We start from the raw sequence: 23,384 nt of genomic DNA on the forward strand, positions 1-23,384 counted from the left end.
ATGGAAGCCTGCCAGCCTAAGTGACTTTTTATATGTACCACTCCCTTTTCATAATAGGAAAAATCATGAAGGAGATTTCCACGTAGGTTGTAGAAACTTACTTCTAAGTAATAGCAAAATGTTATAGGCAGCATATATCAATGTGTCTGTGGCTTAGAGGGTTTTAGTAGAAGAAAAAGGCTAACTAGAAGCTGCTTACAAGGCAGAATAGTGTCTGATGCTTATTTGAGAAGTTCCTACTCTGGCTGACATGTTGAAGAGGTATTTGGTATAGATTATCTGGATTGCGGTGTCCAAACTCACTGCCGCCAAGTTGATTCCGACTCACAGCAACCCAATACGACAGAGTGGAGCTGCCCCATACGGTTTCCAAGGCTGTAAACCTTCACAGAGTCAGACTACCACAGCTTTCTCCCATGTAGCAGCTGGGCGATTCGAACTGCTGACCTGTTGGTTAGCAGCTGAGTGCCTTAACCACTGCGCCACCAGGGCTCCTTATGGGTTGCAATAGAAAGTGTACTTTGTAAAAATGGAATATAAATGAATTACTGGTGGGAAAAAAAATTGTGCTGTATATATTGTCAATTACAAGTGTGGCAGTTAAGAGTGTTATTAGTTGCCATCGAGTCAATTGTGACTCATGATGACCTCATATGTGCAGAGTAGGACTGCTCCATAGGGTTTTCAAGGCTGTGAGCCTTCGGAGGCAGATCACCAGGATCACGAGGACTGTCTTCTGAACCACCAACCCCTTGGCTAGTAGTCAGGTACTTACCTGTTTGTGCCGCCCAGATACTCCAGCAATGAGGTACTGTCTGTCATGAGAGAAGGCAGCACAGCCCACTTATGGCCGCTCTAATGGAAACCTTTCTGTCTTCAGCAGAACCGCAGCCAAAAATCTACCCCTGCTCCTCCTGCCTTCTGGCTGTCTCCTGTCAGCAGTTCCTCAGCCAACAGATCTTACCAGGTTTATGTGCAGAAAATCACTTCCATCCAGAGGCTTCCAGCCCAGGGCATCAGAAGCAGCCGGAGCAGCAGGATTCTGATCAAAGGTGCTGGAGTGAAAACACAGAAGGTCAAGTGAGAGAAGAAGTCTGCAAACCCTTGTGTGGGAGGACAGGGGAGAGAGAGACTTCAAGGGCATCCTCCAGCCCACCCCAAGGACAGCCTGCAAGCCCCAGAGAAGGCAACACAGTGGTAGGAACACAGCCCGACTCAGCCCAGAGGGTAAACTCTGTGGAAACAGACGACAGGTTGAAGGAATTAGAAACCTCAGGATTTGGAGCAGTCAGCTATAGAGAGGACAAACCAGACTGTGGCCCAAAATCAAAGTTCATCACAAACCACAGGTCCCTTTTACGGAAGAAACCATATGTTTGTAGTGAGTGTGGGCAAGGCTTTTGCCACAAGTCAAATCTCATCAGACACCAGAGGACACACTCAGGTGAGAAACCGTACATGTGCCTGGAGTGTGGAAGAGGCTTTAGCCAGAAGTCAGACCTCATCAGACATCAGAGGACACACTCAGATGAGAAGCCTTACGTTTGCAGTGAGTGCAGCCGAGGCTTTAACCAGAAATCACTTCTCCTTATACACCAGAGGACACACTCAGGGGAGAAGCCATATGTGAACCTGGAGTGTGAGCGAGGCTTTAGCCAGAAGTCAGGCCTCATCAGACATCAGAGGACACCCTCAGATAAGAAGCCTTATGTTTGCAGTGAGTGTGGCCGAAACTTTAACCGAAAATCACGTCTCCTTATACACCAGAGGACACACTCAGGTGAGAAGCCTTATGTTTGCAGTGAGTGTGGGCGAGGCTTTACCCAGAAATCAGTCCTCCTCATGCACCAGAGGACACACTCAGGGGAGAAGCCATATGTGTGCAAGGAGTGCGGGCGAGGCTTTAACCGCAAATCAAATCTCATCAGACACCAGAGGACACACTCAGGTGAGAAACCGTACATGTGCCTGGAGTGTGGGCGAGGCTTTAGCCAGAAGTCAGGCCTCCTTCTCCACCAGGGGACACATTCAGGGGAGAAGCCACATGTGTGCAAGGAGTGTGGGCGAGGCTTTAGCTATAAACAAAGCCTCATGAGACATCAGTGGACTCACTCAGGGGAGAAGCCCTATGTTTGCAGTGAGTGTGGCCGAGGCTTTAGAGACAAGTCATCCTTCATCGTACACCAGAGGACACACTCGGGGGAAAAGCCTTACGTGCGCCTGGAGTGTAGGCAAGGTTTTAGCCAGAAGTCAGACCTCATCAGACATCAGAAGACGCACAAAGATGAGAAGCCTTACATTTGCAATGAGTGTGGCAGAGGCTTTTTTCGGAAATCAGTCCTTTTTATGCACCAGAGGATACACTCAGGGGAGAAGCCACACGTGTGCAAGGAATGTGGGCGAGGCTTTAGCTATAAGCAGAGCCTCATTAGGCATCAGTGGGCTCACTCAGGAGTGAAGCCCTATGTTTGCAGTGAGTGCGGTCGAGGCTTTAGCCAGAAGTCAGACCTCCTCAGACATCAGAGGACACGCTCAGATGAGAAGCCTTATGTTTGCAGTGAGTGTGGGCAAGGCTTTAACCGGGAATCAAGCCTCCTCATACACCAGAGGATACACTCAGGGGACAAGCTGTATGTGTGCAAGGAGTGTGGGCGAGGCTTCAACCGCAAGTCAAATCTCATGAGACACCAGAAGACACACTCAGGTGAGAAACCTTATGTGTGCCTGGAGTGTGGGCAAGGCTTTAGCCAGAAGTCAGGCCTCCTTTTCCACCAGGGGACACATTCAGGGGAGAAGCCTTATGTGCTCCTGGAGTGTAGGCGAGGCTTTAGCCAGAAGTCAGTACTCGTCAGACATCAGAGGACACCCTCAGATAAGTCTTATGTTTGCAGTGAGTGTGGCCAAGGCTTTAGCCAGAAATCAGCCCTCCTTATGCACCAGCGGATATACTCAGGGCAGAAGCCTTATGTTTGCAGTGAGTGTGGGCGAGGCTTTAATCAGGAATCGAGCCTCCTCATACACCAGAGGATACACTCAGGGGAGAAGCTGTATATGTGCAAGGAGTGTGGGCGAGGCTTTAACCGCATGTCAAATCTCATCAGACACCAGAGGACACACTCAGGTGAGAAACCGTACATGTGCCTGGAGTGTGGGCGAGGCTTTAGCCAGAAGTCAGGCCTCGTACTCCACCAGGCAACACACTCAGGAGAGAAGCCACATGTGTGCAAGCAGTGTGGGCGAGGCTTTAGCTCTAAGCAAAGCCTCATTAGACATCAGTGGACCCACTCAGGGGAGAAGCCTTGTGTTTGCAGTGAGTGCGGCCGAGGTTTTAGCCAGAAGTCAGATCTCATCAGACATCTGAGGACACACTCAGATGAGAAGTCTTAGGTTTGCAGTTAGTGTGAGCAGTGCTTTAACTGTAAATCACTCCTCCTCAGGAACAGATTACTCAATTAACACCCCCTGCCTGTACAAAGAGACAGGACCCCAAGCTTCTCTAAAATTAAGGCAGACCTCCCCAGGTTCTGTTCAGAGCCTGCCAGCACCTGTGCCACCTGCACACCGTCAACAGTAAGACCACTGCAGATTGCTACAGAAGGAGCCCTGCAGTGGAGTCAGTTCCCGTAATCAACTCTCCACCTGCCTCCCTGTGCACCCCATAGCTCAGGCTGCTGCAACCAACAGGACAGACCTCCCTGGCGGTCAGTTTTCGGTTTGTCTGCTCTGCTCCCCGTTCTGTTTGGCACTTAGGACTGCTGAGTGAGGCTACTATGTGCTGGGAAACAGGAATCGAGTAGAGACTACACCCACAGCCATCATACTACATGGAAGAGTGGAGGGGGAACTCGGATAGCAACAATGTAGACCTCTTTGGGGGTCCATTTGGAGCATGGCTGCCCCTCCCCCACCCGGACTCTCGTCAGCGGAGGCTGGTGTGATTGCTAGAGGAGGCCTCCTACAGTGGAGTCTGCTCCCATAGTCAGCACTCTACCTGCTTCCCTGCATATCCTGTAGCTCAGGCCTCTGAAATCAACATGACAGACCTCCTTGGGTGTTAATTCAGGTTAGTCTGCCACCAGGAACGGATTACCCAACAAGCAAGGTAAGCACGTGATTAGGGCATCAATAAAACAGCACCAGTTGCCCAAAGCAAAGACTCACAGGTGCTGAGCAGACACGACATAAGGAAAAGCAAGCACCGCAGTGGAAGGGAACTGGCAGGGCACTAAATAAAATTGCCACCATTTTATAAATTTTGTATATGATGACAATTCTATTTTCCTTTTCATTTTGGACCACTTGGGTATAACTGCACATTCACTTCTCTCCTCGACCACATAAGAACACTCCAGTGGCACTATAACCACATAGCTTAAAATATGACGTATTTGGTCCTGCACAAAGTGAACTAAGACGTGTCTTCAGATTGAGCATATCCTTGTGTTTGTGTCATGCTATTTGCGGTTGTTCTCACACCCACCGTGTATCAGAAGTAGTCCAATGAACTGTGAAGATGTAGCACCAAAGGACGGAAAGTGAATGTGCACATTTTAAAGTATTATTTCAAGAGGAAAAACACTCATGGAGATCTGTGAAGTTCCCACCAACAAACATCATGTGACAAACAAATGCAGTTATTTCCAACTGCCTTTAAGTACTATTTCTTTTGACTGTCTCAGACCTGAAGAACAAAATTACATATCCCAGATCAAATTTTTACATACTAATTTTCAAATATAAATTTTTGCGTTAACATCCAAATTCTAATGTAAATTTTATTTTATAAATTTTACTCATTTTATTTTCAATTCAAATTTGTTTGCTATGGTAGAACAAAATTTAAAAAGTGATGTAATTTTATATCCAGGTAAAATGAAACAGCAACAGCTAAGTGGAGTGCAAAAATGAAAGCTCACAGAAGATGAAAAGGGTTTGTGAATCCCTAAAGACAATTCCAAAATTAACTTCCTTTTTAAAACGTAGTGAATCAGGAGAGACTTCTTCCAATGAACCCTTGAGTTTAATGGGTGCAAATCATTGCACTAGTACCTCTAGTGCTGAAATTACTGATAGCACTATGAATATAACAGAATTTGGAACAAATTCTATACCCATATGTTGCTGTAGTTAAAAACTAATAATGGTATAGAATATGAAACAATTTTAGAATCTGAAATTGCCACATCTGCAGACAATAGAAATACAGATCCTGTTCTGTGAAATAATTTTTCTTCTAGTGATGTAAATTATTGGATCAAAAGAGGGCCACGTAATTGTCAGATCACAGTGGACCATTTGAAAATTTGTGTCGAAAATTTCTGAATGGTAAGTAAGTATGGTTCTATAGCCAGAATGTATTATCTAAGGTGCAAAGCCAATGGTGAACATTATAAGAGGGAGCGGCTGCTGTATTCTCCATCAGCTGGCTCTGTATATTGTCTTATTGGCAGACTAGTCAATCCTAAATCATTTAACTCTTGATTTTGCTACACACGGATTTAGCGATTGCTGCAACTAAAATGTGATTCATAAACATGAAAACAGTTCAATTCACAGAGATCATATGTTGTCATATTTAAACTGAAGACGTGGTTTTAGCTTAATTCATGAACTAAAAACAAATCAACGAAGAACATCAGTATTGGAAAGCCATTTTGCAGTGCAATGTTGCTGTCATTATAACAGTCACTGAAGTGGACTGTCTTTTTGAGGAAGAAGTGAAGTATTTATGTCCCCATGAAATGGAATTTTGGGGGGTTTGTTTGGACTTGTTAGTCAGTTTGATCTATTTTTCACAGGTCACATCTCAAAATATGGTAACACAAGAAAGGGCAACCCATCATATCTGTCTAAATCAATGTGTGAAGAACTAATAAACTTAAGTGATAACGTTCATTCAGCTATTTTCAGTGAAATAAATATAGCTCAGTATCTCAGTTTGTAGATTCCACTCCTGCTCTTTGTCATACAGATCAGCTAAGTATTGTTTTAAGACACATTTCTCCAAAAGATGGACAACCTTTCGAGCAATTCATCACATTTACTGGCTCAAAAAGTCATACCAGTGAAGAAATTGTAAATCAAGTACTTCACCATTTACGTGAAGCTTGCAAAATTGATTTTTTAAGTAGAGAGGCCAGTCTTAAGACAATGCTGCCAATATGTCAGGGTGTTATAAAGGCATGCAACAGAAAATTTTAGAACGTAATGAATATGCAATTTTCATACCATGCGCTGCACATTCACTTAATCTTGTAGGACATGGCACAGTAGATCGTTGTCTGGAAGCAGTTGGTATTTTCCTACTGTTCAGTTACTTTACACATTTTTTGCCTCCTGTACTCATTGATGGGCAGTTCTTGAAACATATTTAGGCAATGGTAGAGTATTAAAATGCCTTTCTAGTACATGTTGGAAAGTGCATGCCATAGCAATGATTGCAGTCCTGGAATCATACACTCAGATTCAGCATGCCTTAGAAAATATTGCTGAAGACCAGACACAAAAAGGATATCTAAAGAGAAGCTGAAAACAGCACCAACAAAATGCAAACACTGAAGTATTTATGTTGGTTATGTGGAATAATACATTGTAGGATTATCATTAAAAAAAAAAAAAAAATTTTTTTTTTTTTGGATTATCATTAGACGAGTCAAATTCTCCAAGATTCAGAAGTAAATTTAAAGACTCATAGTGATCCTGTGCAGAACAGAACAGAACACTGCCTGGTCCTGTGCCATCATCATGGTCATTGCTGTGTTTGAGCACAGATCTCTGTCAGCCATTAACAAGGTGTTAACATAATTTAAGAGAAGATTTTGAAAAATTGGTAAACACAACAAAACAAATACTGCCAAACACTGATTACCAAGCCGTTAACCTTCACAGAAGCATTAGAAGTAAATGACAGAAGTGCTCCAGAAGTATCATTGAGTCCCAGAGATCAATTTCTTGTAACCACATACTACACCATCGATGACAGACTTGAATTTTGCATGAAAAAAGGGCGAAAGTGTATGAAGTTCTTTCGGATAGATCTTCCTTCTTAAACAGTGTGGATATACCTGCTGAAGAACACATGATAACATCCAAGAAATTAGTGCAGGCTTAGCCCAATGACTTAAACACCAACCTGTATGGAGAAGTGCGACCATTTCGTTCTTACATAAGAATTAAGTTTACAGATTTAGGAAAGACAAATTATACTCATGTAGACATGTATGATTCCATAATAGAAAATAAATTACAGTGCATGCTTCCCAATTTTGAAATTGCTTTACACATATTCCTAACCTTAGTGATCACAAATTGCACAACAGAATGCTCATTTTTGTCCCTAATGAAACTCAGAAGTCCTCAGCACACAACGATTCAAGAAAAGACTCGATTATTATGTGTGGAAGTAGATATTGTCTGGCAGCTTTAGTATGATCAAATCATTGAAGAGTTTATAAGAGCAAAAAATAGAAATGTCTTTAAATATAACATGTTAGAGATCAAAGATCTAAAAATAAAATATAGAAATTTGTTGTAATTGTTTTCTGATAACTAGATTTTCTTTTATGATATCTTCATTTGTTCATTTATAATGACAACATTTATTATGAAACAAGCATCAAAATTGAAGTATGAGCCATTTATAGCAAAATTGTTAGGCACCATGGAGTTGGTTCCAACTCACAGCGGCCCTGTGTAGAACAGAATGAAACATTGCCTGGGCCTGTGCCATCCTCACAATCATTGCTGTGTTTGAGCCCGTTGTTGCAGCCAGTGTGTCAATCCATCTCATCAAGGGCCTTCCTCTTTTTTTTGCTGACCCTCTACCTGATGTTCCTCACCAGGGACTGGTCCCTCCGGATAACATGTTCAATGTACGTGAGATGAAGTCTCGCCTTCCTTGCCTCCAAATAGTGCTCTGGCTGTACTTCTTCCAGGGCAGATTTGTTTGTTCTTCTGGCAGTCCATGGTATATTTAATATTCTTCACCAACATCATAATTCAAAGGCATCAATTCTTTTGTCTTATTCAGTGTCCAGCTTTCCCATGCGTACGCAGAAGCAATTTTCTGGCTATGAAGCAAGAAGCATGAAAAAGAAAAGCCAACAGCTGAGGACAGTGGAGCGGAAAGCTTGAAAGAACTAGGTTCTTGATGGCATTGCTAGGCCCTCTTGTTGCAGGAGCCTGGAGACTTCTAATCCTGGACATTTGTTAAGTATACAAAAAGGTCTTAATGTTTTAAGCCATTGGGGTCAGAAATTCTGCTACCTGCAGCAAAAGCATTTTTGACTGTTGCAGAGGGAAAGAGACACATGCTGAAGTAATTGTTATCTAAGGAAACTGGTAGGATGTGCTATACGGGGAGAGGGGGATGCAGTAGTGTTCCTCAAACTTTTGTGTCTATCAGGATCCACTGGGGAGTGCTTGTTAAAATGAAGATTCTTACAACCCACTCCCAAATTCGCTGGCTCCGAGTCGCTGGAATATGCATTTTTATGGCATCTGGGTGCGTCTGATGCAGGTGGTCAATGAGCACTTGTGGGGAATGCTGCCAACAGAGGCACCTGGTTTAGGGGAGCACGGGGACAGGCAGACCCAAGTTGACACCATTTTCTTACTCTTCCTCTCTGCCAATTTCTCATCTGCAAAATTTAATATGATAATGAATGTCAAGTACCTAACAAGGCCTGAACACAGTGACTATATATTTACTGTGTTAATCTGCCCAGGGATCCTGCCTTAAAGGTGCTCGAAATCCTCTGCATATTAAATGAGCTTATGACTTTGGGGAAATTAAACTCTGTGCCTCCGTTTCTGGTTTGTACAATGAGGATCACAATGGTGCCTCCCTCACAGAGTTGTGATGATTACTAAGTTAATACATGTTGAGCACTTAGAACAGTGTCTGGCATAGAGTAAGTGCTCAGTAAAGGTCAGCCATAATTATTATTGCCAGGACCAGGCATTAGCCAAAGCATCATCTTAGCCAGAGAAGTCTCCTGCCCCACACAGTGCCAGAGTTTGAGAATACCAGGGACGATGAAATTTATTCTTCTAGAGGTACTTGAGTTCTTGAAAGAAGTGAGATTTAATTTCCCCTTTGGTCAGTAGTCTAATCGTTGTGAGGCTAGGGAGACACATAGGCCAAGGCTCAGCTCAGGTCACTGAGGGTTTTCCTAAAGCAGGGCAGAGGAATCACAGGGATAGACACAGATGGCTGTGGCCTGGATGCTAACGAAACACCCAGAGATGCCAAGGACTGTGGTCAGCCTGCTGCAATCTCAAAGATAACCAGCAGAGGGAGCATTAGCCTACATCAGCCTCTAATTAACAACTAATGAATTTCAGGCTCAGGAAACCCTGGAGTCCTGGACCCCAAAGCCCATGCCACACCCCAGAATTAAGTTAGGATTTCTGGGGGTGAGGCTCAGTCATCAGAATTTTTAGAGCTCCCAGGTGATTCCTATGTGCAATCAAGATTGAGAACCAGCTTCTTAGAAGGTGCACCGAAAGCAGCTGGGAAGCCTGTTTAAAATGCAGATCGTAACAGTCTCTTCAACAAATGGTGCTGGCAAAATTGGATTTCCATAAAAATGAAATGAAATCCATTCCTCATGCCATACACAAAAACTAATTCAAAAGGGATCAAGTACCTAAATATTAAATCTAAAACCATTAAATGTCTTAGAAGAAAATATAAAGGCAAAGCTTTAGGACCTAATTCTTTTCAATGATAGATTATCAAGCACAACAACAAATGCACGAGCAACAGAAAACTAAATAACTGGGACTTTATAAAAATTAAATACTTACGTTCATTGAAAGATGTTACCAAAAGAAGAGACAACCTACAGAACTGGGAAAAAATCTTTGGGAATGATATAACTGATAAGGGTCTAATATCTAAAATATATAGAAGATTTCTACAACTTAACAAAAAGATAACCCAATCAAAAACTGGGGAAAGGACATAATAGACATTTCACCAGAGAGGATGTTTAAACGGCCAACAGACACATGAAAAGATGCTCAAGGTCATTAGCTGTCAGAGAAATGAAAATCAAAACCACAATGAGAAGTCATTTCACTCACCAGGATGGCTAATTTGGTGAAGAATATTGAATATACCATGGACTGCCAGAAGAACGAACAAATCTGTCTTGCAATACAGCCAGAATGCTCCTTGGAAGCAAAGATGGCAAGACTTCATCTCACACACTTTGAACATGTTATCAGGAGGGACCAGTCCCTAGAGAAGGGCATCATGCTTGGTGTCTTAGTCATCTAGTCCTGCTGTAACAGAAATACCACAGGTGGATGGCTTTAACAAAGAGAATTTTATTCTCTCACAGCTAAGTAGGCTAAAAGTCTTAAATCAGGGCACCGGCTCCAGGGGAAGGCTTTCTTTCTCTGTCAGTTCTGGAGGAAGGTCCTTGTCATCAGTCGTCCCTTGGTCTGGGCGCATCTCAGCACAGGAACCTCAGGTCTGAAGGACATGCTCTGCTCCCAGCATTGCTTTTTTGGTGGTATGAGCTTCCCATGTCGCTCTGCTTGCTTCTCTTTTATATCTCAAAGGAGATTGGCTTAAGACACTATCTAATCTTGTAGATCTCATCAATATAACTGCCACTAATCCATCTTATTACATCATAGTGATAGGATTTAGAACACATAGGAAAATCACATCAGATGCAAAATGGTAGACAATCACACAATACTGGGAGTCATGACCTAGCCAAGTTGACAGATATTTGGGGGGAACACAATCCATGACACTTGGTAAAGCAGAGAATTGGTGGAAAAAGGAAGATCTTTAGTGAGATGAATTGACACAGTGGCTGTAACAATGGGCTCAAGTGTAACAACGATCGTGAGGATGACGCAGGACTGGGCAGTGTTTCGTGCTATTATATGTAGGGTCACTATGAGTTGAAGCCAACTCGGTGTCACTTAATGACAACAACAGGATGGCTAAGATTTTTTTTTAAAATGGAAAATCACAAGTATTGGCAGGGATGTGGAAAAATTGGAACCCTCATCCATTCCTGATGGAAAAGCAAAATGGTATAGCTGTTGTGGAAAACAGTCTGGCAATTCCTCAAATAACTAAAGATGATAACATGTCCAAAATATGTGTGACGAAGTCTTGCCATCCTTGCTTCCAAGAAGCAGTCTGGCTGTACTGCAAGACAGATTTGTTTGTTCTTCTGGCAGTCCATGGTATATTCAATACTCTTCACAGGACCCAGCAATTCCACTCCTAGGAATGTACTCTAGGGATCCAGTAGAAATGACACAACAGACATGCACACCTATGTTCATCGCAGTACTATTCGCAATAGCAAAAAGTGGAAACAACCTAAGTGCCCATCCACAGGTGAATGGAGAAGTAAAATGTGGTAATACATACAATGGAGTACTACTCAGTGATAAATGAGTTCCCAAAACATCTGACAATGTGGATGAACTGCATAATATAGTTCATGAAGTTTATGTTCTATATCCTAGTTTGATAAGTAGTGTCTGGGGCCTTAAAATCTTGCAAGCAGCCATCTAAGATACAACTATTGGTCTCTACTCATCCAGATCAAAAGAGAAAGAAGGAATCCAAAGACTCAAAGAAGAAACTTACCTACAGGGACTAAAAGTCTACACGAACCACGGCCTCATCTACCCAGAGATCAGAAGAACTAGTTGGTGCCCAGCTGTCATTACCAACTGGTCTGATCAGGGCCACAATAGATGGACCCTGATAGAAAGGGAGAAAAATGTGGAACAGAACATCAAATTCTTCAAAAATCAAGACTTACTGAACTGGTTGAGACTGGAGGACTCCCCAAGACTATTGCCCTGATATATTCTTTAAACCTTGAACCGAAACTAGCTCTTGAGGTCACCTCTTAGTTAAATAACAGATTGGCTAGCAAAATAAGGAGTATCACCCGTGAGTACTCCTCTCCTTTCAAAAATAATCTATATGAGACCAAAAGGTCAATAATTACTTTAAAACAAAGGTAAGAAGGTAAGGGAGCAGGGAAACTAGATTAACAGAAACAAAACGACCAGAACAGAAATATTGAGAATGTGCACACATTGTGAAGAATGTAACAAATGTCACTGAACAATTTGGATAGAAATTGTTGAATGAAAACCTAAACTGCCATGTAAACCTTCACCAAAAACACAGTAAAATATTATTTTTAAAAAATGGGAGGTCTCAATCCAGCAAACGGAAGGAGAGTGGGAGGAAAAAGAAGAAATAGATATGTATCAGACACTTCAAATTCACTTGGCCTCACCTTTCTCTTTGAGGAACAAGCTGTGACACCTGACAGCACCTCCCCTTGTGCCTGCACCTCATACTCTTGCTTCCTGCCCATGACTTTCCTCCTGAAATTAAGGACCCAGCTCAGCACCCTCACATGCACAACTGGGAAGTGCAGGGGACTGAATGCCCTGTCTGGTGATCTTTTCATCAATAGAAGAGAGGAGCCAATAGATGAATTCTTCCACCTTTCTCCTACTAGATGGATGATGCTGAAACACAGTTTATATGGCTGTTGGGGGCAATCTGTTGCACTTAGCAGTGGCCAGCTCAATATCACACCCCAGTATCAGCTCTCCCCCTGGGAAGGCCCACATGTGTTTGCCTCCTACTTTGCTTTCTCGGACCCAGATTAATATAAAATGAAACAAAATCAGTTAACTGCTGAACATGGCTTGATAGGTACATGGAACTTTATTATCCTATTCTCTACTTTTTTTGTGTGTTTGAAATTTTCCCTAATAAGTAAAATATAAATGCATAAAAATGCATGTTCTGGAGGTGGGATTTTAGAAATGGTGAATGAGGACCTCCATAAAAGCAAAAATGGTCACAACCAACTTTTTCATAACTCTTGAAATTAACCAAAAGCCTGAAGCAATCTGGGGAGCATTCATTCAAGAAAAACTGCTGAATCTCAATAAGAATGATAGGCGTGTGTGGCTTTGTAACTTGACCTACTCCCATTCCCTTTTCCCCCATTTTGTGGTAGCCTTAAAATCCAAGAGCCTCACAATCAAGGCATCTGTAAAATTAGCAGCCTTGCAGCAGTAAAGAGGACAGACCAAGTTAGGAGCTACTCAAAAGGTTCCATGCCCAGAGCATTGTCATTTTTTTATCTTACTTGGGGCTTGCTCTGCAGGAAAAGCCCTATTCCCAGAGTGTTTGTTAAAAACAATCAGCAGCAATTGTTTAGCATTGCAGCTGCCTGGGGCAGCTATCTGTTTGGAAAGATAAGAGCCTGGCCAAAAACATAAAAGGAAGATCTGGGAACAAAATGTCCAGGGGGGGCTTTGAAAAGATCAAACATATTCTTGAGTATCTATTCTCCCAGGTTCATGCTCATGTGCAAGGCTGTGTGCATGCTCAAGAAAGACCTGAGAGAACCCCAATTTCTGACTTCTGGCTGACCTTGAGACCCTGTTGCAAGCTGGAAGTAAAGGCTAAAGCAGTGTTGTAAACTGCCGGAGGTGTTCTCTAACACGTACCTTTGGTGCAGAATAAAAGACTTGCTGCTCAAAGTATTTAAGGAAATCGCTGCCCAATTAATAGCTGACCACTAAGGTAACTGAAGGAGCCCCTGAGTGCTGCAAACAATTAACACAAAAAGGTTGGAGGTTCAAGTCCACTCAGAGGAAGAAAAAGATCTGATGATCTACTTTGGAAAAATCAGCCACTGAAAACCCTGTGGAGCACAATTCTACCCTGACACACATGAGATCACCATGACTCTGAGTTAACTGTAAGGCGAATGTTTTTAAGGTAACTGAGCAGAGTAAGCAACAATAAAAGCAACAGCAGCACAAAGGAGAGAACTCTGGTTTTCAGAGTTGACACTATAAAAAAAAATTACCTAGAATATCCAGTTTTCAACAAACATTGTGTGACATATTTGAAGTGACAAGACTGTCAACCAATAATTCTATATCCATATCCATCAAAACTATTAAAATGAAGACGAAATTAAGACATTCTCAGATAAAAACAGAACTTGTCAGTCACCTTGTCAGACTGAAATGAAAGGACATTAGATAGCAACTCAAATCCACATGAAATAAACAGTGATAGAAAAGGTAACTACATAGGTAAAAATAAAAGACTGTACAAATGTTATTGCTTTTTGTAACTCTGATTTGATTTAAAAGGCAACCACATAAATCAATAGCTATGAAACTATGCTGATTAGCTTATAATGTTGGTGGGTACAGTCGGGTCAGCTCCAATTCCTATGACCTTATGTATAACAGAATGTTATACATATGTATAACAGTCCTGCACATCCTCACAACTATTGCTATGTTTGAGCGCATTGTTGCAGCCACTGTGTTAATCCATCTCACTGAGGGTTTCCTACTTTTTCACTGACCCTCTACCAAACTTGTATAAAGATGTAATTTGTATGACAATATTTTTTAAATAACTAAAACGGGGGCAATGGAGCTATATTAGAGCAAATTTTCAGTGTATAATTAATATTCATGTGAATCCCCTATGTGTCTGTCAGTTTGTTGTACTGTGGGGTCTTGCATGTTGCTGTGATGCCGGAAGCTATGCCACTGGTATTCAGATACCAGCAGGGTCACCCATGGAGGACAGGTTTCAGCTGAGCTTCCAGACTAAGATGGACTAGGAAGAAGGAGCCGGCACTCTACTTCTGAAAAGCTTTAGCCAGTGAAAACCTTATGAATAGCAGCAGAACATTGTCTGATATAGTGCTGGAAGATGAGCTCCCCAGGTTGGAAGGCACGCAAAAGATGACTGGGGAAGAGCTGCCTCCTCAAAGCAGAGTCGACCTTAATGACGTGGATGGAGTAAAGCTTTTGGGACCTTCATTCGCTGATGTGGCATGACTCAAAATGAAAGAAACAGCTGCAAACATCCATTAATAATCGGAACCTGGAATGTACAAAGTATGAATCTAGGAAAATTGGAAATTGTCAAAAATGAAATGGAATGCGTAAACATCGATATCCTAGGCATTAGTGCGCGGAAATGGACTGGTATTGGCCATTTCGAATTGGACAATCATATAGTCTACTCTGCTGGGAATAACAACTTGAAGAGGAATGGTGTTGCATTCATTGTCAAAAAGAACATTTCAAGATCTATCCCAAAGTACAATGCTGTCAGTGATAGAATAATATCCATACGCCTACAGGGAAGACCAGTTAATATGACTATTATTCAAATTTATGCACCAACCACTAGGGCCAAAGATGAAGAAATAGAAGATTTTTTATCAGCTGCTGCAATCTGAAATTGATCCAACATGCAATCAAGATACATCGATAATTACTGGCAATTGGAATGTGCAAGTTGGAACAAAGAAGAAGGATCAGTAGCTGGAAAATATGGCCTTGGTGATAGAAACAATGCCGGAGATCAAATGATAGAATTTTGCAAGACCAACAACTTCTTCATTGCAAATACCTTCTTTCACCAACATAAACGGTGACTATTTTTTTTTTTTTTTTTATACACATGGACCTTGCCAGATGGAACACACAGAAATCAAATTGACTACACTACATCTGTGGAAAGAAATGATGGAAAAGCTCAATATCATCAGTCAGAACAAGGCCAGGGACCGACTGAAACAGACCATCAATTGCTCATAAACAAGTTCAAGCTGAAACTGAAGAAAATCAGAGCAAGTCCACTACAGCCAAAATATGACCTTGAGTACATCCGACCTGAATTTAGAGACCATCTGAAGAATAGATTTGACACATTGCACACTAGTGACCGAACACCAGACGAGCTGTGAAATGACATCAAGGACATCATGCATGAAGAAAGCAAGAGGTCATTGAAAAGACAGGAAAGAAAGAAAAGACCAAGATGGATGTCAGAGGAGACTCTGAAACTTGCTCTGGAACGTCGAGCAGCTAAAGCAAAAGGAAGAATTGATGAAGTAAAAGAACCGAAAGAAGATTTCAAAGGGCCTCTAGAGAAGACAAAGTGTTATGACATGTGCAAAGAGCTGGAGATGGAAAACCAAAAGAGAAGAACACGCTCGGCGTTTCTCAAGCTGAAGAACACAAGAAAAAATTAAAGTCTTCAGTTGCAATAGTGAAGGATTCTATGGGGAAAATATTAAACGACACAGGAAGCATCAAAAGAAGATGGAAGGGGGGCGGAGCCAAGATGGCGGACTAGGCAGGCGCTACCTCGGATCCCTCTTACAACAAAGACACGGAAAAACAAGTGAATCGATCACATACATAACAATCTACGAACCCTGAACAACAAACACAGATTTAGAGACGGAGAACGAACTAATACGGGGAAGCAGCGATTGTTTCCAGAGCCTGGAGCCAGCGTACCAGTCAGGTATGGCACAAGCACAGAGAGCGGCTCCACCCCCCTGAACTAACCCCAGGAGGGGGACCAGCCGGTTCCACGGGCGGCGTGGGACGCAGCCGGTAGGAGAGGTCCCCGGGAGGCAGTGACTGGTCTTGGAGCAGAAAGAGCAGCGTCCGAGCCGGGGAACCATCCTGCGGGGATTTGGACTGGACGCAGGTACGGCATAAACACGGAGAGTTGCTCCACCCCCCTGAACTATCCCCGGGAAGGGGACCAGCCAGGTCACGCGGGCGGCATGGGACGCGGCCTGTAGGAGAAGTCCCTGGGAGGCAGCAACTGGTATTGGAGCGGGGAGAACAGCGTCCCAGCCGGAACACTCGGTCATGGCACAAGCACGGGGACCTGCTCCACCCATCTGAACTAACCCTGGGAGGAGGCCCAACTGGTTCTCGGTAGCGGCACAGCCACGCGGCTGGAGGGACGAGAAGTCCCCGGGAGGCAGCAACTGATTTTGGAGTCGAGAGTGCACCGTCCCAGTAGGGGAGCCTTGACGCTGGGCGTGGGGCTGGAAGCGGAGGATCTGACCGTGACTCCAGCTGGCCAGACCCCCCGGGGGCAATCTCCACACAGCCAGCACACATAGGCGACGCGCCCCGCGGGAGTCTCAGATATAATAGTCATTCCAAGCAAGACAAGCAACTCTGGCTATATTCTGAGGTGCTACTCTCCTATCTCTCTGTTCCCTCCCCCACCCTCCCCAGGCGGCTTCATTAACATCTGAATAGCCTGAGCCAGAGGGAGAACTCTGATAGGGATCTGACTGCATTTTTTTTTTAGCGGATTTTCTGGAAAAACTAGTTTCCCAGTGATGGCTCAGAGACAACAATCCGTATCAAACCACTTAAAGAAGCAGACCATGACAGCTTCTCCAACCCCCCAAACAGAAGAATCAAAATCTTTCCCAAATGAAGATACAATCTTGGAATTATCAGATACAGAATATAAAAAATTAATTTACAGAATGCTTAATGATATCACAAATGAAATTAGGATAACTGCAGAAAAAGCCAAGGAACACACTGATAAAACTGTTGAAGAACTCAAAAAGATTATTCAAGAACATACTGGAAAAATTAATAAGTTGCAAGAATCCATAGAGAGACAACATGTAGAAATCCAAAAGATTAACAATAAAATAACAGAATTAGACAACGCAATAGGAAGTCAGAGGAGTAGACTCGAGCAATTAGAATGCAGACTGGGACATCTGGAGGACCAGGGAATCGACACCAACATAGCTGAAAAAAAATCAGATAAAAGAATTAAAAAAAATGAAGAAACCCTAAGAATTATGTGGGACTCTATCAAGAAGGATAACCTGCGGGTGATTGGAGTCCCAGAACAGGGAGGGGGGACAGAAAACACAGAGAAAATAGTTGAAGAACTCCTGACAGAAAACTTCCCTGACATTATGAAAGACGAAAGGATATCTATCCAAGATGCTCATCGAACCCCATTTAAGATTGATCCAAAAAGAAAAACACCAAGACATATTATCATCAAACTCACCAAAACCAAAGATAAACAGAAAATTTTAAAAGCAGCCAGGGAGAAAAGAAAGGTTTCCTTCAAGGGAGAATCAATAAGAATATGTTCTGACTACTCAGCAGAAACCATGCAGGCAAGAAGGGAATGGGACCACATATACAGAACACTGAAGGAGAAACTGCCAGCCAAGGATCATATATCCAGCAAAACTCTCTCTGAAATATGAAGGCGAAATTGAGATATTTACAGACAAACACAAGTTTAGAGAATTTGCAAAAACCAAACCAAAGCTACAAGAAATACTAAAGGATATTGTTTGGTCAGAGAACCAATAATATCAGATATCAGCACAACACAAGGTCACAAAACAGAACGTCCTGATATCAACTCAAATAGGGAAATCACAAAAACAAATTAAGATTAATTAAAAAAAAAATACACATAACAGGGAATCATGGAAGTCAATAGGTAAAAGATCACAATAATCAAAAAGAGGGACTAAATACAGGAGGCATTGAACTGCCATATGGAGAGTGATACAAGGCGATATAGAACAATACAAGTTAGGTTTTTACTTAGAAAAATAGGGGTAAATAATAAGGTAACCACAAAAAGGTATAACAACTCTATAACTCAAGATAAAAACCAAGAAAAACGTTAACGACTCAACTAACATAAAGTCAAGCACTATGAAAATGAGGATCTCACAATTTACTAAGAAAAACGCCTCAGCACAAAAAAGTATGTGGAAAAATGAAATTGTCAACAACACACATAAAAAGGCATCAAAATGACAGCACTAAAAACTTATTTATAATTACCCTGAATGTAAATGGACTAAATGCACCAATAAAGAGACAGAGAGTCACAGACTGGATAAAGAAACACGATCCATCTATATGCTGCCTACAAGAGACACACCTTAGACTTAGAGACACAAACAAACTAAAACTCAAAGGATGGAAAAAAGTATATCAAGCAAACAATAAGCAAAAAAGAAGAGGAGTAGCAATATTAATTTCTGACAAAATAGACTTTAGACTTAAATCCACCACAAAGGATAAAGAAGGACACTATATAATGATAAAAGGGACAATTGATCAGGAAGACATAACCATATTAAATATTTATGCACCCGATGACAGGGCTGCAAGATACATAAATCAAATTTTAACAGAATTGAAAAGTGAGATAGATACCTCCACAATTATAGTAGGAGACTTCAACACACCACTTTTGGAGAAGGACAGGACATCCAGTAAGAAGCTCAACAGAGACACGGAAGATTTAATTACAACAATCAACCAACTTGACCTCATTGACTTATACAGAACTCTCCACCCAACTGCTGCAAAATATACTTTTTTTTCTAGCGCACATGGAACATTCTCTAGAATAGACCACATATTAGGTCATAAAACAAACCTTTGCAGAGTCCAAAACATCGAAATATTACAAAGCATCTTCTCAGACCACAAGGCAATAAAACTAGAGATCAATAACAGAAAAACTAGGGAAAAGAAATCAAATACTTGGAAAATGAACAACACCCTTCTGAAAAAAGACTGGGTTATAGAAGACATTAAGGAGGGAATAAGGAAATTCATAGAAAGCAACGAGAATGAAAATACTACCTATCAAAACCTCTGGGACACAGCAAAAGCAGTGCTCAGAGGCCAATTTATATCAATAAATGCACACATACAAAAAGAAGAAAGAGCCAAAAGCAGAGAACTGTCCCTACAACTTGAACAAATAGAAAGAGAGCAACAAAAGAATCCATCAGGCACCAGAAGAAAACAAATAATAAAAATTAGAGCTGAACTAAATGAATTAGAGAACAGAAAAACAATTGAAAGAATTAAGAAAACCAAAAGCTGGTTCTTTGAAAAAATTAACAAAATTGATAAACCATTGGCTAGACTGACTAAAGAAATACAGGAAAGGAAACAAATAACCCGAATAAGAAACGAGAAGGACCACATCACAACAGAACCAAATGAAATTAAAAGAATCATTTCAGATTATTATGAAAAATTGTACTCTAACAAATTTGAAAACCTAGAAGAAATGGATGAATTCCTGGAAAAACACTACCTACCTAAACTAACACATTCAGAAGTAGAACAACTAAATAGACCCATAACAAAAAAAGAGATTGAAACGGTAATCAAAAAACTCCCAACAAAAAAAAGCCCTGGCCCGGATGGCTTCACTGCAGAGTTCTACCAAACTTTCAGAGGAGAGTTAACACCACTACTACTAAAGGTATTCCAAAGCATAGAAAATGATGGAATACTACCCAACTCATTCTCTGAAGCCACCATCTCCCTGATACCAAAACCAGGTAAAGACATTACAAAAAAAGAAAATTATAGACCTATATCCCTCATGAACATTGATGCAAAAATCCTCAACAAAATTCTAGCCAATAGAATCCAACAACACATCAAAAAAATAATTCACCCTGATCAAGTGGGATTTATACCAGGTATGCAAGGCTGGTTTAATATCAGAAAAACCATTAATGTAATCCATCACATAAATAAAACAAAAGAGAAAAACCACATGATCTCATCAATTGAGGCAGAAAAGGCATTTGACAAAGTCCAACACCCATTTATGATAAAAACTCTTACCAAAATAGGAATTGAAGGAAAATTCCTCAACATAATAAAGGGCATGTATGCAAAGCCAACAGCCAATATCACTCTAAATGGAGAGAACCTGAAAGCATTTCCCTTGAGAACGGGAACCAGACAAGGATGCCCTTTATCACCGCTCTTATTCAACATCGTGTTGGAAGTCTTAGCCAGGGCAATTAGGCTAGACAAAGAAATAAAAGGTATCCGGATTGGCAAGGAAGAAGTAAAGTTATCACTATTTGCAGATGACATGATTATATACACAGAAAACCCTAAGGAATCCTCCAGAAAACTACTGAAACTAATAGAAGAGTTTGGCAGAGTCTCAGGTTATAAAATAAACATACAAAAATCACTTGGATTCCTCTACATCAACAAAAAGAACACCGAAGAGGAAATCACCAAATCAATACCATTCACAGTAGCCCCCAAGAAGATAAGATACTTAGGAATAAATCTTACCAAGGATGTAAAAGACCTATACAAAGAAAACTACAAAGCTCTACTACAAGAAATTCAAAAGGACATACTTAAGTGGAAACACATACCTTGCTCATGGATAGGAAGACTTAACATAGTAAAAATGTCTATTCTACCAAAAGCCATCTATACATTTAATGCACTTCCGATCCAAATTCCAATGTCATATTTTAAGGGGATAGAGAAACAAATCACCAATTTCATATGGAAGGGAAAGAACCCCCGGATAAGCAAAGCACTTCTGAAAAATAAGAAGAAAGTGGGAGGCCTCACCTTACCTGACTTCAGAACCTATTATACAGCCACAGTAATCAAAACAGCCTGGTATTGGTACAACAACAGACACATAGAGCAATGGAACAGAATTGAGAACCCAGACATAGATCCATCCACGTATGAGCAGCTGATATTTGACAAAGGACCAGTGTCAATTAACTGGGGAAAAGATAGCCTTTTTAACAAATGGTGCTGGCATAACTGGATATCCGTTTGCAAAAAAATGAAACAGGACCCATACCTCACACCATGCACAAAAACTAACTCCAAGTGGATCAAAGACCTAAACATAAAGACTAAAACGATAAAGATCATGGAAGAAAAAATTGGGACAACGCTAGGAGCCCTAATACAAGGCATAAACAGAATACAAAACATTACCAAAAATGATGAAGAGAAACCCGATAACTGGGAGCTCCTAAAAATCAAACACCTATGCTCATCTAAAGACTTCACCAAAAGAGTAAAAAGACCACCTACAGACTGGGAAAGAATTTTCAGCTATGACATCTCCGACCAGTGCCTGATCTCTAAAATCTACATGATTCTGTCAAAACTCAACCACAAAAAGACAAACAACCCAATCAAGAAGTGGGCAAAGGATATGAACACACATTTCACTAAAGAAGATATTCAGGCAGCCAACAGATACATGAGAAAATGCTCTCGATCATTAGCCATTAGAGAAATGCAAATTAAAACTACGATGAGATTCCATCTCACACCAGCAAGGCTGGCATTAATCCAAAAAACACAAAATAATAAATGTTGGAGAGGCTGCGGAGAGATTGGAACTCTCATACACTGCTGGTGGGAATGGTACAAACACTTTGGAAATCTATCTGGCGTTATCTTAAACAGTTAGAAATAGAACTACAATACAACCCAGAAATCCCACTCCTAGGAATATACCCTAGAGATACAAGAGCCTTCATACAAACAGATACATGCACACCCATGTTTATTGCAGCTCTGTTTACAATAGCAAAAAGTTGGAAGCAACCAAGGTGTCCATCAACGGATGAATGGGTAAATAAATTGTGGTATATTCACACAATGGAATACTACGCATCGATAAAGAACAGTGACGAATCTCTGAAACATTTCATAACATGGAGGAACCTGGAAGGCATTATGCTGAGCGAAATGAGTCAGAGGCAAAAGGACAAATATTGTATAAGACCACTATTATAAGATCTTGAGAAATAGTAAACCTGAGAAGAACACATACTTTTGTGGTTACAAGGGGGGGAGGGAGGGAGGGCGGGAGAGGGTTTTTTATTGATTAATCAGTAGATAAGAACTGCTTTAGGTGAAGGGAAAGACAACACTCAATACATGGAAGGTCAGCTCAATTGGACTGGACCAAAAGCAAAGAAGTTTCCGGGATAAAATGAATGCTTCAAAGGTCAACGGAGCAAGGGCGGGGGTCTGGGGAACATGGTTTGCGGGGACTTCTAAGTCAACTGGCAAAATAATTCTATTATGAAATCATTCTGCATCCCACTTTGAAATGTGGCATCTGGGGTCTTAAATGCTAACAAGCAGCCATCTAAGATGCAGCAATTGGTCTCAACCCACCTGGCGCAAAGGAAAATGAAGAACACCAAGGCCACACGACAACTAAGAGCCCAAAAGACAGAAAGGGCCACATGAACCAAAGACCTACATCATCCTGAGACCAGAAGAACTAGTTGGTGCCCGGCCACAATCGATGACTGCCCTGACAGGGAGCACAGCAGAGGACCCCTGAGGGAGCAGGAGATCAGTGGGATGCAGACCCCAAATTCTCATAAAAAGACCAAACTTAATGGTCTGACTGAGACTGGAGGAATCCCGGTGGCCATGCTCCCCAGACCTTCAGTTGACACAGGACAGGAACCATCCCCGAAGACAACTCATCAGAAATGAAAGGGACTGGTCAGCGGGTGGGAGAGAGACGCTGATGAAGAGTGAGCTAATTATATCAGGTGGACACTTGAGATTGTGTTGGCAACTCTTGTCTGGAGGGGGGATGGGAGGATAGAGAGAGAGGGAAGCTGGCAAAATTGTCAAGAAAGGAGAGACTGAAAGGGCTGACTCAAGAG

At 41.6% G+C, this 23,384-nt stretch overlaps 1 protein-coding gene across 6 annotated transcripts in view; it reads left to right on the plus strand.

The window, feature by feature from the left end:
- TGM6 (transglutaminase 6) overlaps nucleotides 1-23,384 on the plus strand; it is a 138,967-nt gene that overhangs the window by 41,540 nt on the left and 74,043 nt on the right. For 3 of the 6 annotated variants that reach the window (XM_049869295.1, XM_049869296.1, XM_049869297.1), the window contains exon 5: nucleotides 881-8,023. The exons of 1 other annotated variant lie outside the window; for it this stretch is intronic. In XM_049869295.1, coding sequence (XP_049725252.1) covers nucleotides 881-3,387 — 2,507 coding nt within the window. In that variant the 3' untranslated portion in view covers nucleotides 3,388-8,023. 2 more of the 6 variants (XM_049869300.1, XM_049869298.1) reach the window with 2 other exon arrangements.

The sequence above is a fragment of the Elephas maximus genome, chromosome 25 (assembly GCF_024166365.1).
Source record: "Elephas maximus indicus isolate mEleMax1 chromosome 25, mEleMax1 primary haplotype, whole genome shotgun sequence".
Lineage (NCBI taxonomy): Eukaryota > Metazoa > Chordata > Mammalia > Proboscidea > Elephantidae > Elephas > Elephas maximus.